General features: G+C 39.0%; 1 protein-coding gene across 2 annotated transcripts in view; it reads left to right on the top strand.

The window, feature by feature from the left end:
• The window catches only part of SMAP2 (small ArfGAP2), a 46,490-nt gene that overhangs the window by 17,773 nt on the left and 14,184 nt on the right, over positions 1-14,533 (top strand). For both annotated transcript variants that reach the window (XM_081055291.1, XM_081055292.1), the window contains 3 exons: positions 10,030-10,163; positions 11,387-11,472; positions 12,465-12,543. In XM_081055291.1, the coding sequence (XP_080911417.1) occupies positions 10,030-10,163; positions 11,387-11,472; positions 12,465-12,543 (299 nt within the window). The remainder of the gene's footprint in view (positions 1-10,029; positions 10,164-11,386; positions 11,473-12,464; positions 12,544-14,533) is intronic.

Below are 14,533 nucleotides of genomic sequence, written 5' to 3'. Positions count from 1 at the left end.
AGAGGAAATTGGAGAGAGCCAAAATATCATGGGCTAACCGGAGACAGCATTAAGGACACCCTTTCCTCCACCTTTTTGTGTGGGATGTATCAGTTACTTTTGTATGGTTTTTCTGAGTAATAAGCAACTCTGGAACCTGAAGCCCACATAAGAAAAATACACTAGTTTTTTTTTTTTTTAACATGCTAAATTAGGCAGCTGTCACCCAAAGGGCCTCACAAAAATAAACAAAAATAAAACCCAACAACAGAACAATCATAGCTGAGTGTCGCAGGAGAACAACAGAGTGCTGTGTGAGTCAGGAAGAAGAAAAGTTCTGATGGAGAAAGTGGATGGAGCAAAATTTTCACAAAATGATGTTTTGCCCCTGGAAAGCTATTTGTTTCAGATCTTAATTTGATACCAGAAGTTGTAAGTCGTCTAGTTTTCCTTATTGGTCAAAATGGAGAACTTCCAAAATATGAATTCAGGAAGGAGAATCCACAAGTAGAGAAGAAAAGTTGCCCAGGTGGCCCCCATGTGTCCTGCTTCTCTCTCCCACTTTGGGTTGTTTCTTCTGGATTGTCATGCTTTCATCTCACTGCCACCTCTGCTCTAAAGCTCTGGTTCACATTTAGACACAAATCACTTCCTTTGATTCTTTCCCTTTAGCCTTGTTAGGACTATTTAGAACTTTGATACAAAGGGGGAACAAAAAAGGGAATTTATCACAAAATATACGAAACTAAAACATAGTCACCCTTTTAAGATTTAATTGCTGATCCTACCTTGGTTTGTTTCCAGATCTTTGTGCCTTATCTTTATAGGACCAGCGTAGGTTCTTAATTACTTTGCTTGATTTCTTCTTTCTCAGCACCAGGCCCTCTGCCATGTATAACGTGCTATCTAAGGACCCACTCCCTTAGATAGTGGGTCCCAGTATTTACTCTTGAGAGAACTTGACTTAGAGGTAAAAGCCAAACTAGCCTTTTTGTGCTGCTGCCCACTTGGGGCTCTTTTACTCATTTCTCAGTAGATAGGCATTCAGTCCCCTTCCTGAGGTTACTGGCATAATAAGAGACATCATCCAGGTGGAGGTCAAGATTCTCCGAAAGAATGGGCCTTCGCATTTGGAGGTCCAGCAATATGTGCCACAGTTTTTATATTGGGCTTGTGGGAGCATTTGTTTAATAAAAAACAAGGAATTGCAAGATGGCAAGTCCCCTAAATTAATCTATGAATTTAGGACTAAACTCATAAAAATATGATTAAGTTTAGCCGGGGGTGTTGTTGATGTTTAGTTTTTGTTTGTTTTGCATTTTAAAAAAATCAATCAAGGGGCTGGCCCGGTGGCGCAGATGGTTAGAGCTCCGTGCTCCTAACTCCGAAGGCTGCCGGTTCGATTCCCACATGGGCCAGCAGGCTCTCAACAAAAAAATAAATAAATAGACTGGTAACGGCGGTTATCTGAGAGAACTAAAAAAAAAAAAAAAAAAATCAATCAAAATGTATTGAGATGGATGTTAAGTTACTTCTATAGATTTTTAATAACAGCTCATTGCATTTCCTCTGTGGCTTCAAATGTCTCCAGTTGGTCATGTCAAACTTCAATGAATGGTTTAAGTGAGAGTGGATCTTTTACTTCAGTCAAAGTACAATAGTTGCACTGTCTCATTCTAGGGAGTCCAATGAAGTAGAAATAGTATGCCCATAAGCGTCACATGAAACACTATCTTAGGAATCATAATAAGAGCTAATGTAGCTTTAGTTAAATAACAGCCATTGACTGAAAACAGATAAATGAAAGTTACTTTCAAAGAGAGAAAACAGGCAGATGTTTTCCTGTGGTTGTGAGTGTGCAGGGAGCTGCTGCTGTGGAATCTCAAGCCTGAGTGTGACCCTGGCCCCCCAGCCCTCACCATTTAACCCTCCCCCCCGGGAACCTGAATGGGAAGGACTTACGGATCCAGGCCTCGGCGCCACTTGGGGAAAGCTGGGATTTAAACTCTGTGTTAGTCAATTTTTGTCTGCTGTGACCATTTCCTGAACTCATTTAGCTTTCTCTCAGTCCACTGAGGTGCCAACCAACTTCATTGAGCTCTTTTACGTATGGGACATGATCCATCTTTGATAGAAGGAAGTGTTTCTTTCCAGGTTTCTCTCTAGGTCTTTGGCCGTCTTCCCACAGGAGTCGCACTTCTGGTGTATACTGCTGATGGTTTTGTACACTTTGGGCAGTTTCTTCTTTATTTCTAAGCAGTAAATTCCCTTCTTGATTAATTTTCTGCAAAGTTTCCTTGTATATTCTTGATATAGTTCAGTCAGTGTTTGTGGACAGTGTCTCTTTTTGACAAAAGGAAACAACATTCTTGCAAGATGGACCGGATGGAAAGGGACTTCTCTTGCAGAACATTCTGAAAGCAAAGGTTGATTGAGTAAGTCCTTATTTTGGTATCATGTTCCTTAAAATGCTTGTACTTACAGAAGTTCAAGGTTACTGCTTATTGTTATTTTTGGAATAGGGGACTAGGTGAATTTTGTTTTGTGTAGATGAAAATAGACCAGTAAATGTACCTCTCAGCCCTACTTAGTTTCTCCAAGATGGCACTGGTTTTTCTGTGTATTCTTTGTAATGAATCAGGCTGGAGAGAACTGAGTGGAACCAAGGGAACTGGCATTAGAGTTGTTCTTAAAACAAATGCTGTTTTTTCTTCACTTTGACTCCTTATTTTCATGTTAGAGTTAATGACAGGCCAAGTCAAAGAGAATTAACCTCTGTTTTCACACCAGAGATTGTCGAGTTAGGTTCTTCTTTGTGAGTCTATCACATTTAAACCTGTTTTCAGTGCCAGTCACAGGCTCCATGAACTGAATTTGATACAGTTTTTTAGGTTCATCAAGACCTAACATTTCACAGGTTGGTTTTTCAGAACCATGGACTGTCAAGCAGGAAGGGACCTAAAACCCCCTACAAATCAGCTGGTAGAACTGCCGTAGTAGAGGGTGGGCCTCAGGGCTCATGGTTTGCCCATGGGCTGTGCAGGGATCCTTTTGCTACTATCCCAGAGAGTTGCTCTTCCAGCTTCTCCTTGAACACCTGTGCTTTCTGGGCTTCTGTCAGTTCTGGATATGCTACATTTTTTTTCACACAACCTTAATTGTTAGAAAATTCTTCCCCAGAGTGTGCTAAAACCAGCTTCCACTCACTGATGCTACTTCTGCCTTTGAAACCTCACCAGAGTAACCTAATCCCTTTTCTGTGTGATAGCCTCACTTCAAGGTGTTTAAAAACTCCTTCTCCCTTCATTTTCCAAAACAGGAAAACAATATATACTTTAATCTTATTATTGAATTCGTTTAACAGATATTTGTTTTGTATATAGTGTTTGCAAGTACTGCTTGGGATAAATGATGAAGGGGCGTCATCCTTGCCTTCTAGAGCTCACAGTCTTTTAGGGCAGGAGAGACCTGTAAGTAACTAACTATAATACGATATTAAGTTTTAGTAGAGCAAAGCATACAGTGGACTTTTAGCCATAGAGAAGGTCAAGATTTATTCCATTGGAGGAACTCACAGAAGAGGTGACGGTGGACTAGATTTTGAGTCTGTCAAGCAGGTAATTGGGGGAGAATGCCTTCCAGGCAAAAAGAATGGTGTAGGCAAAGTGGGATGAGTTCATGGAATATTTCACAGTGATGACCTTCTCAGCACATGTAAAGCACAGGCCCTTAAAGGACTTTATATGTAATGACAGACTGTCACCTAACTCTGCAGCCAGTAAGGAGCCATGGACACTGGTGTTGTTTTGTTTTTAAAAGACCTTTAGTGCCCTGTTCTCATTCCAAAAGTAATACAACTTCATTGCCAACAATTCAGAGAGTGGATAAAAATACAGAAAATAAAATAGATACGGAATTTCGTAACGCCACTACTCAGAAATAACAGCTTTTAATATTTTACATGTATCATTCTAGACATTTTTTTCTGTGCATACGTACACACTTATTCACATTCTTAAACAAAAATGGAATTGTTCTGTGTGTGCCGTTTTAAAATGATTTTAAAATCAATATACATGGAGATTTGTTTTTTTTGAGTATGCATCAGAATTATGAGAACTTGTTAAAACACAGATTGTTGGGCCTCCCCCCTAGAGTTTCTGACTTAGTAGGTCTGGAGTGGAGCCCAGGAATTTGTATTTCCAATAAGCTAACATCGAGGTATTACTGTATGAAATAGAGAGCTACAAAGTATTGCCTCTATTGCATAGTGACACCTAATTCCTTTATGTAATCTGTTGATGTTTTATAATTTTTATTAGAACATTCTTAATATAGTATATTAATGAACATTCTTAATATATTTCTTTGAGTACTTGACCTGTTGTTTCCTTGATGAATTCTTACAGTTGGTGGGGGGGAGGGGAGTCAAAGGATTTACTTACTTTTAATTACTTTTTAAATAAATTTTGACTCATTGCTATGTGTGAGGAAGTGTGCTACGTCCTGTGAATATGACAGTGAATGTCACAGATGTGATGTCTGCTCTTATGGCACTTATGGTTTAGTGGAAAAGACATATTAAACAATCAGACAAATATATGGTAGTATAACATGTGGTACGACTTAGAAAAATTGAAAGGCAAATAAAAGTTTATAATCTTTAAAAAGTTCTTATATATATATATATACATACAGAAGAAATGATATGATATTTGGGATTTGTTTCAAAATATTTCAAGGTTGGGGGTGAGGGAAAGTGGGTGGGAGTATAGCTGAAACAAGATTGACCAGAGGTTGATAATCTGAAGCTGGTGGTTAATTATACACTGCTTTTGTGTTTGAAATTTTCCATAATAAAATGTGAAGATGGAAGAGAGATTATAATCTGGTCTAAATTGGGGGAGGTGCCAAGAAAAGCTCCTTTTAGGAAGAAACTTTTCAGCTGAGACCTTTGTGATATATAGGGGCTGACCAGGCTACATGTGGTAGATGATGATTGGGGAACCGCTTTTTAGGTAGTGGGAACAGTCAGTCTAAAAAAAAAAAAAAAAAAAAAAATCTCCATGTATATTAATTTTAAAATCGTTTTAAAACGGTACACACAGAACAATTCCATTTTGTTTAAGAATGTGAATAAGTGTGTATGTATGCACAGAAAAAAAAATGTCTAGGAACAACAGTCCTAAAGCTCTAAGTAAAGAATATGATGGTGCTTTGAGGAAATGAAAGAAGGCTGGTATCATCAGAGTTGAGAGGCCGGGGAAGTAGACATGGGCCAGATCATATAAGACGGTGGAGACCATGTTAAGGATTTTATTTTTCAATCCAACAATGACAGAAGGAAGCCTTCCATAGAAGGGTTTTAAGCAGCTGAATGACAGGGTCACATTTGCTTTTTTAAGAGCTCAAGTTGACTGTTTTGTGGAGAATGGCTTTGGTTCGGAATTGGAGGAAGAAGGAAATGTAAAAGTAAAGGGGGGAGACATTAGGTGATTATTGTACTAATCCAAGAGATATGATGATTTTGGATTAGAGAAATAGTGTGGCATATGGAGAGAAGAGATACTGATTTGAGAGATATTTTGGTCTTTGTGATGGTATAGATAGGAGGGTTGAAGGAGAGAGGTATCCAAAGATGATGGGTAAATTTCTGATGCATTTGAATGGTTGGAGGTGTAATTGACTAAGATGGAGAAAAATGGAGGAAGAACACGTTTTGTGGCAAAAGATTGAGAGCTTTTTCTAATATGCCATTTAGAAAATTTGCATCAGTTTACATTTTTACTTCTCTATATAAGACTACAGGAAAGGTTTATATTCAGAGGTCAGATCTGTACAGATTTGTGTTTTAGAAAGATTATTCTGATGAGAGTCTGGAGACCAGTTAGTTGTCTGTGAGCTCTTTGAATCAGGAATATCATCTTTATTTTCTCTGCTTTTGTATCCCTGGTACCTACCATGCAGAGTGATTGGCCCATAGTAGGTACTCAACAAATAACGTTAAAAGAATGAATGCTTATAGGTGAGAGATGAGAAGGTCTAGGTAGAGATGGATAGATTTTGGGAAAGGTTCCAAGGTAGATTCAACAGGGCTTGGATATAAGATGGAAGAGATTTTCTCTCCCTTCCTTGGCCCTTCTGTTGAAGAGCTTTTCAACAGCTCCATGATGCCAGCAAGTCTACGTATGGACAGCCATTGATTTATCAGTTTTTTTCCTCAACACTTACTTGTTTGGAACTCCATAGATTAGAGGCCAACGAGCTATAATTATTGTAGTAGTAGCGCCAAGCTCTATCTGTAAGTAACTCCAGTTTTCTTCTCTGCTGACTTCTCAAGTTCAGAACCCGTCTAAGCCTAGCAGCTCTGGAGTTAGGGGAAGTTCTAGCAGAAAGGGGATTGGCAGCAGAGCAGCAGTGGTTACTCTTAGTTACTGGACAGTAGAAGCTGTTCAGAATTTGAATGTAAATTGGATATTACTTATATGCCTTTCATTTTACAAATGGAGGCATAAGCCCAGAGAGACCTATCAAAATGCAAGCAACTTGTCAGTGTAAGCCCAGATTTCCCTGATACTGGGCCACTGCTCACTACAGTCGATTTCTTGCCTCATCAACCACTTCCATATACATACTTTCTTCATTTTCACCGATTCTTTATTGTCGAGTGTTTAGATGTTAATTTGAATATTGCTTCCTGCTTCCTGCGCCTGCTCTTAGGCTCCTGTTGAGTATGTTCACTTAGCCATGACCTTGTTCTTGTGTTGTGCTCATCACGACCAGTTTCTATCACTTGTCTATCCTCTTTGCTTTCAGAATGGTTCGGAATATCTCCTCTCCGAGTCTCTTTCCATTTTCAACTTCAAAGTCGTATCTTTTATATTTCCTCCTTGGTTGCCGTGACCAATGTGTATTGAACAATTGATTTATTTCTATTTGCAAGTGTATCCCCAGATTTAAGTAGTCTGGCCTTGTAGCAGCAATACCAGGCGCTGTGGAATCCAAGCTTGTCAGGTTGGCAGCTGTGGGCCTTCCTTTGTATGTGCAGTGGAGGCATGTGTGGGCACGAGGGCAGGGGCGGGGTGTGTAGCAGAGAAGGAGAACAGGAGGGGGTTCAGAGAGTATATTTTCAAGGAATATCTTGAGGGAGATAAAGGAAGCTGCTTAAAATTTCATGTTTTCTAGAAGACTTTGAAATTAGATCCAGGATAAATTTCTTCTTTCTGGTATTCAGTCAACTTTGGTGCTGACACTTAAGGGCTGGAACTCATTCCTGTCTAAAAAGAAGCATTCTCTAGTGTTCCATAGTGTTGGTATGTGTATATGAATGAGTTAACCAGCCCTTATCAATGAAGAAGATGAATCGTAAATGGGTTCTGGAAACCTCATTCTATAACATGTTCTTTCTTATATGTAGCTCTCTTTTATTGTTATCCTTCTACATTCTAAGCAGTGTAAGATAGATATTGTTGTACACTTTTTATAAATGAGGTAACTGAGACTTAGGAAAGTGAAGTATCTCTCTGAGGGTGACACAGCTAATCATTGATGGAAGTGACATAGAGATCTAAATTTTTTTTCTGGCTGCAAAGATTGTACTTTTAATAATGACACCATTTTCCCACATTGTCAACCATATAAGTAACTTTTTTCTCTTGTGTTTTCCTTTTCTCCAATTTCAGAATCTTTCATGGAGCATGCCGCTATTGACGGATAAATCTAGTGGCTTCCAACTAAGGGAGGCTGAATGTCTGGGCTAGAACCGTCACAATTTCACTGGGAAAAGGTTGTAGGAAGGATGTGGGAGGGGGGGCAAAGGAGCCTCTCCTCCGACTGTTCATGAAAATATTGCTGCCTGTTTCTGTACTGGGCCTTGTTACCAGCTCCAGATCTTCAGGTCTTAGTCTTGTGTTCCTCAGAGGCAGCATCTTGATTGTGAGAAATTCCACAGTTGTGACAGTGGCTCACGTGATTGGGAATCATCTCCAGAAGGACGTCCAAGAAGCAAACAGCATGATATTCCATAGCCAACTTTTTTTGAAATTCTTAAAAACTCTTTTCTAAAAATTTTTCAGTTACAGTTGACATTCAAAATTACATTAGCTTTAGGTGTACAGCGTAGTGGTTGGACATTTATATAATTTAAGAAGTGATCCCCTGACTAGTCTAGTACCCACCTGGCACTATCCATACTTATTACAATATTATTGATTATTCTCCATGCTCCACACTAACTTTTAGTGTTTTTGCCTTCTGAGTTTGTTGGCGAACAAATATATTTTAACCAGCTTATCATGAGTTCTAGAATATAGAACAAAGGGAAAATGGTAAAGAAACATGAGATATTAACTTTTGGTCCCGTTTTTAATCCTATATAACTTAGATCTTATCTGAATTCCTTTATGAAAACCATCACCTAAAAGAGACATGCAGCCCCCGCTTATGAGACCTCATTCACATCTGTTTAGGTTTTTCTTTGTGTTTACGTAACTCCCCACCACCAAAAGAAGTATGTGAATCATTTGTGTGTTTATTATCTATATGGTAGGCCTACTGTGCAAATCTGAAGGGAATGAAGGTCGTTTTAGAAGATAAATCTGAGCTTATCGAGACAATAACGATAAGAAGGTACTGGGATAAAATTTCAGGCAGAGATCACCACCTGGTGGTTATAAGGAGGATTTGAGCCTTCTGTATTTGTAGTATTTGCCAAAGTATCTGAATGATGTCTTTGTCAAAAAATTGCATTCTTATTTATAATAATTGCGGATTCAAATTTCTAAGAATAATCTGCCATACAATTCCAGCATTCCTTCATTAAAACTGCTGTCAAACACCTGCAGACCAACCAAAAAGTTGTCTGCGTCCCTCAGAATTGAAGTCTTGTGCCCTTAGTTGTTCCAAACACAGGTCCTGTTTACCTCTGTAGAAAATCAGTTCATGTCTTTTCACCTCTTTATTGCAACCTCTAACTTAGATATCATGCTTACTTTATGTGGTAAATTGCTGCCTAGTGGAATGACGGAAAAGGAAATATTAGTGACTTTTCAGTAAGTCTTTGGCAAGTGTCATATAAAAGTAAGTTGCTTTTTTCCTGCGTAAAAACTAGGAAGAGGAGTTTTATAATTTTCCAGAGTGACTATTAGAGTGAGCAAAGTTGGCAGGGGATGAGAGATTATGTAATAGTTTTTTATTAAAATATATACCTGAGATTTCTTTTAGATGTCAATAGTCATCTTTTTATTATTTGACAATCTCGAATCTAGGTGATTCTGTAGTTGGGTAAAGTAGGGACATCAGCCCAAAGGGAAAGGATCCTATTAAGTTAATCTGGATGCATATTTTATAGGCCCGGTAGGGAGGGGAGGAAAAACAGAGTTTTAAATTTCAGGTCGAGCCTTGGGCTGACATGGCGTGTCTATATCTTGTTTCCTAATAGGAAATGTGAATCCAGGCCCCACCACCATTGAAGAATTTCTTGAGGGAGGGCTGTTCATGTACGATACTAAATAGAATGTGATATAACTTCGCACTATTCTCCTGGGATTTTTTTCTTTATATAAGTAACAGTATTATATCTGTATTTCAACACTGATTATCAGATGCTGTAAAAAGCTGCTTCATACACACATGCCCAAGTATTGTATAATTCCATTTATATGAAATATCCAGAATTGATAAATCTATAGAGACAAAAAGTAGATTCGTGGTTGCCAGGGAGTAGGGGTGGGGCTGGGGGAGAGGAGTTGGGAGGAAATGGGGAGTGACTGCTAATGGGTTTGAGATTTCTTTTTGGGGTGATGAAAATATTCTGGAATTAGATAGTGGTGATGGTTGCACAACCGTGTGAATACACTAAAAACCACTGTATTGTACACTTATAAAAAAAAAGCTGATCCATGGAGGAATGAACAAAACCCATAAAAAGGTGACTGTGGTAACAATTCTTTCACGTACGTTCTCGCACAAGTGTCTGATAATCTAAATATATAGGGTGGGCCTTGACTGTTGCGTTAATCTGTCCCTTATTGCCCGTGCCTGACTCCACAGGGCCACGGTGGGCCTCCTGGAACATTGGAGTGTTCATCTGCATCCGCTGTGCTGGCATCCACCGGAATCTGGGGGTGCACATATCCAGGGTCAAGTCCGTTAACCTCGACCAGTGGACTCAGGAACAGATTCAGGTATTCCCGCAGCCCAACCATGACTCAGCTGCTCCCATATTCCCGTGGTAAAGTAGCTCCAGGGGAAATTCAAACCGGCACAAAGGTGAAGACGAAGAAAAGTTTAATTGTCAAACACTTATATCAAATTCTCATACCTTAATAGAGACATTTTTAATCTTTCTATTTGAAATACAGTTTATTCTACCTATATTTTACCTACTTTAAAACACAGTCTGTGGTCTAGTGCCCCAGGAAAGGGTAAAGGGGGATTTTTGGATTATTTTCTAAGACCCTTGGCATTTGCAGATCTAACATCTGTAGTTTTTAGATATTCTCTAAAAACAAACAAACAAAAAACCTTATAAGACTTATAATATTTTATTGCTAAAGTGCATATGTGAATCTTGCTTGCTATTGGGTTGGTGGGCAGGGAGTGAGACACTGAAGTTAGTGAGTCCAGCACCCCTAAGTGGCTTCATTGTTCTCTATTCTCTTCCTGCATTGAAACTTTGTAAAGTAATTTAAAAAAAAAATTAGGGCAAGGGAGGGCAGAGAGTAGCTCCAAAGCAAACCAGTTACTAAAGTTGATGGTGGAAATAAGAGGTTATTCTTAACCAGGACATGGCTTTAGGAATACTTTAGACTGTTTTTATGGATTCATTAAAAGTTAGTTATATTTTTCAGTTTCACCTCGCTGTGTATCTTATGAAGGAAATTATATGCCATGGAGGTATTTGAGAATTTGGAGATTTAAAAAGATCTTGGGATTTATCCCTCAAGTGTTAAGGAGTCTATTCCAAAAGCCTAGTGTGAAACACATTTATTGGTAATAAAGCTAAATAGGTTAATTAATAGTGTAAACTCTGAATATAGTTCTTGCCTGCTTAGTGCCTGCTTGATTAGACACTGATGATTACCTGCCATGTAGACATTTTGATTGTTAGCTGTGTGTCTTGGACTTTCAAATGGGATCTTGAATGTTTACTGAATTAAATGTATCTTGTCAGATCTTTCAATAAAGGCAACTCATGGGGGGTGGGGTGGGAAAGACAACTGTGGGGGTCAATGTTTGGGAGTGCAGTGGAGAGAATCATGGATTGGAAATCAGAATACACAGGTTTAAATCTTGGTTCTGCCACTCTGGGTTGGTTCTTCAATTGTAAAATGCTACCGTGGGGTGGGAAGTTTTTCAGTTCTTTCCTGTTCTGACGTTCCATGTCTCCACATCTCTCTGATTGCAGTGCATGCAAGAGATGGGGAATGGAAAGGCAAACCGACTTTATGAAGCTTACCTTCCTGAGACCTTTCGGCGACCTCAAATAGACCCGTATCTTTTCTGGAGCGACTTAGAAGGCTGAGTGGTATTTTGGTGTTTTGGGGAGAGTCACGTAAGACTCAAGACCTATGATCTCACTGGGCAGGGTCAGATCTAATCTATGTAGATTAGTCAAAGTCTTGCTTTCTCTCTCTCCTGCAGCCAAGACAGACGAACAGCATATGTATACTTTCAGTGTCAGAATGGTTGTGTCACATGGGGAAGACTCATTTAGGAAATAAGACTGCGATGGTTTACTGTGACTTCTTCCGTAAAGTGACATCTTCAATAGTTTTTGGATCTCTGAAACTATTGTTTGATAAAAGTAGTTAACTGTGTTATATTGAATCAGCAAAACTACCATTCATTTTTAATGTCTTTTTATGTCCTGTGTGAAAGAATTAACTGTGGTTGACCGGTGAATAACTTTCTCCCCACACTCCCTCAACATGGGATAGCATCTAGCTCACAAACCAAACCCCTTGAAGGCAGTGCTTCTCAAAATGTGGTTTGTCCACGATGTTATCTTGTTAGAGTTTGCTTTTTGGTTAGTGCAGGTACAACCTGTTAAAATGTAGATTTGGGGCCCTGCAGAAGACCCACTGGTCAGAATCTGGTAGTGGGGTGCAAGAGTTTATAGTTTTTAGGGATACTCAGTTGCCTTTGTTTAAGGCCTGTTGATCTAAGGGCTTTAAAATAGATAATTGACTGCTGCTGTATTCTAGAACAGCCACAGGCTCCTCTAATGTCAATAGGAAGATTGACTCCCTTTGTTGCTATCATTACTCTGAAGGCAAATCAGAGGAGGTAGGATTCCCTGCAACAACTGTGAAAGAGGCATTTCAAGGTTTTGTCAGGGAGGTTGCATGTGAAGAGACAGGAGCCATATGGGGCAAACAGGCAGGAAGGAGAGAGGAGAACAAGGTTCTGTGGGATACAGATTGACCTTTTATAGCCATACTGGGAAAGATTTGTTCGATTTATCCTTAATAAGCTTTTTGCAGAGCTGTCGAGGGGTTTATTCGAGATAAATACGAGAAGAAGAAATACATGGACCGAAGTCTGGACATCAATGCCTTTAGGGTTGGTGTAACTCTTTCAAGTTTTGTTCATAATAAGTAATTTGCTTATTAACCAGGCCAGGGGAGAATTTGGAGAACAGCTACCAACATGCTCAAAAACTATCATTTAAAAACACACAGAAATAGAAAAAAGCCGTTAACTGAGTCAAGGCCATGAGGTATGATGGAGAGCAAACTTTGGTCTCAGGAGTGGACAGGGCAAACCATCAGTGAGTTCTTTGTCTTGAGCTGTATTGGGATGTTAGTGATTCCCAGTTTGAAATTATTTCTTCAAATGGACATGTTGGGCCTATCAGATCAAATAATATTGTGCGTGTGTGTGTGTACACACATACACACACACACACACACGTATGAATTTTTTTCTGTAAATATGAAGTCAACAAAATTAGGTGTAATTAAATCACCAAAGTTTCCTTCAGTTTGACCAGTGTGTATTTCCTGTGTGTCGATGGATGGATCGCCAATGGCACCCTTATTCCTGAGAAGGGTTTTAGGAGGAGACTACCAGTTGCTAAGTACCCTTTTCATCCTAGGCATGAGGTTAGAATCTGAAATACAATGTATGATAACTAGGACAAGTATAACATACAGGAGGAAATACAACATGGTTTCTGGAAGAAGAATATTAAGCCTGACTAGTGACAACTAAAGGAGAACCCGTAAATATGACTATTTAGACCTTTAAAAAGGCTTTGACAAGATTCTACAGTAAATTTATTTAGGAATACTTGACTGTTTCTTGAGCCACAAAAGTATATAGAGTACGGGTTTCTCCAGTTCTAGCATGGGTCCTGTCTTTCTGTCCATCCATATCTATCTATCTATCTATCTATCTATCTATCTATCATCTATCTAGTTATTTATTTTAATGGCAGATGTACTAGCTAGTGAAATCACTAAGTTTACATGGGGCTCTAAACCTTTCCAGATAATTTAATATTAAGCTGGTTGGAATCAGCTCCAAATTGATCTTTTGAGGTTGTGCGAAAAGGCATTAACTGGTAGGTGAATTTCAATACAGGCAAGTAAGTGCAAGGTAATACATGTAGTTAGGTAAAAATAATTCCTTCTCAACTTACTATGAAGGACTCTTACCTCATAGTCATCCAGAAAATGGACATGGAAATTATCATAACTATGCCAAGAAAGGTTAACCCAGTGTATAGCTATAGCTTGGATGGTATCATCAAAAAGGGTTTGAAACCCAAACACATACATTTCTTTTTATTTGTGGAAAACTGTGGTCATTGTACCTGAAGATAGGAAATTAGATGAGATGATTAAAGGGTATCTGAGGTAATCCCGAACATGGAGGAGATGGGAAGTGTTGCTGTATGAAGACAGTGCTCGTTTATAATTGTTTCTTGTGTGTTGTGCCCATGAAAACAGCCTATTTTACTCACTGGCTGTTCTCATTTAGGAAGGAAATATTTCCTGTTTACCAAATAGCTATTTCAATTCTTTTTTAAATTTGATGTGCTTAGATTTTTAAAAATATCCTTGTGAATATTTATATGCCAAGAATTAATATTTGCTAAGTCAAGACATTTAATATCAAATTGAAAAGAAACTAGTTTTGTTAATTAAAGAGTATTCTTTTTTAATGGACAGATGAAACTTTTTTTTTTTTTAAAGATTTTATTGGGGTAGGTTAACAGGACTTTATCGGGGAACAGTGTGTACTTCCAGGACTTTTTTCCAAGTCAAGTTGTTGTCCTTTCAATCTTAGTTGTGGAGGGTGCCGTTAAGCTTCAAGTTGTTGTCTTTTCAGTCTTAGTTGTGGAGGGCACAGTTCAGTTCCAGGTCAAGTTGCCGTTGCTAGTTGCAGGGGGCGCAGCCTACCATCCCTTGCAGGAGTCGAAACCAGCAACCTTGTGGTTGAGAGGACGTGCTCCAACCAACTGAGCCATCTGGGCAGGGGCAGCTCAGCTCAAGGTGCCGTGTTGTGCCGTGTTCAATTTTAGTTGCAGGGGGTGCTGCCCACCATC

This window comes from Rhinolophus hipposideros (assembly GCF_964194185.1).
Source record: "Rhinolophus hipposideros genome assembly, chromosome: 8".
Taxonomy (NCBI): Eukaryota; Metazoa; Chordata; class Mammalia; order Chiroptera; family Rhinolophidae; genus Rhinolophus; species Rhinolophus hipposideros.
The sequence above is the reverse complement of the archived record's forward strand: the minus strand, read 5'-3'. Positions and strand labels throughout refer to the sequence as shown.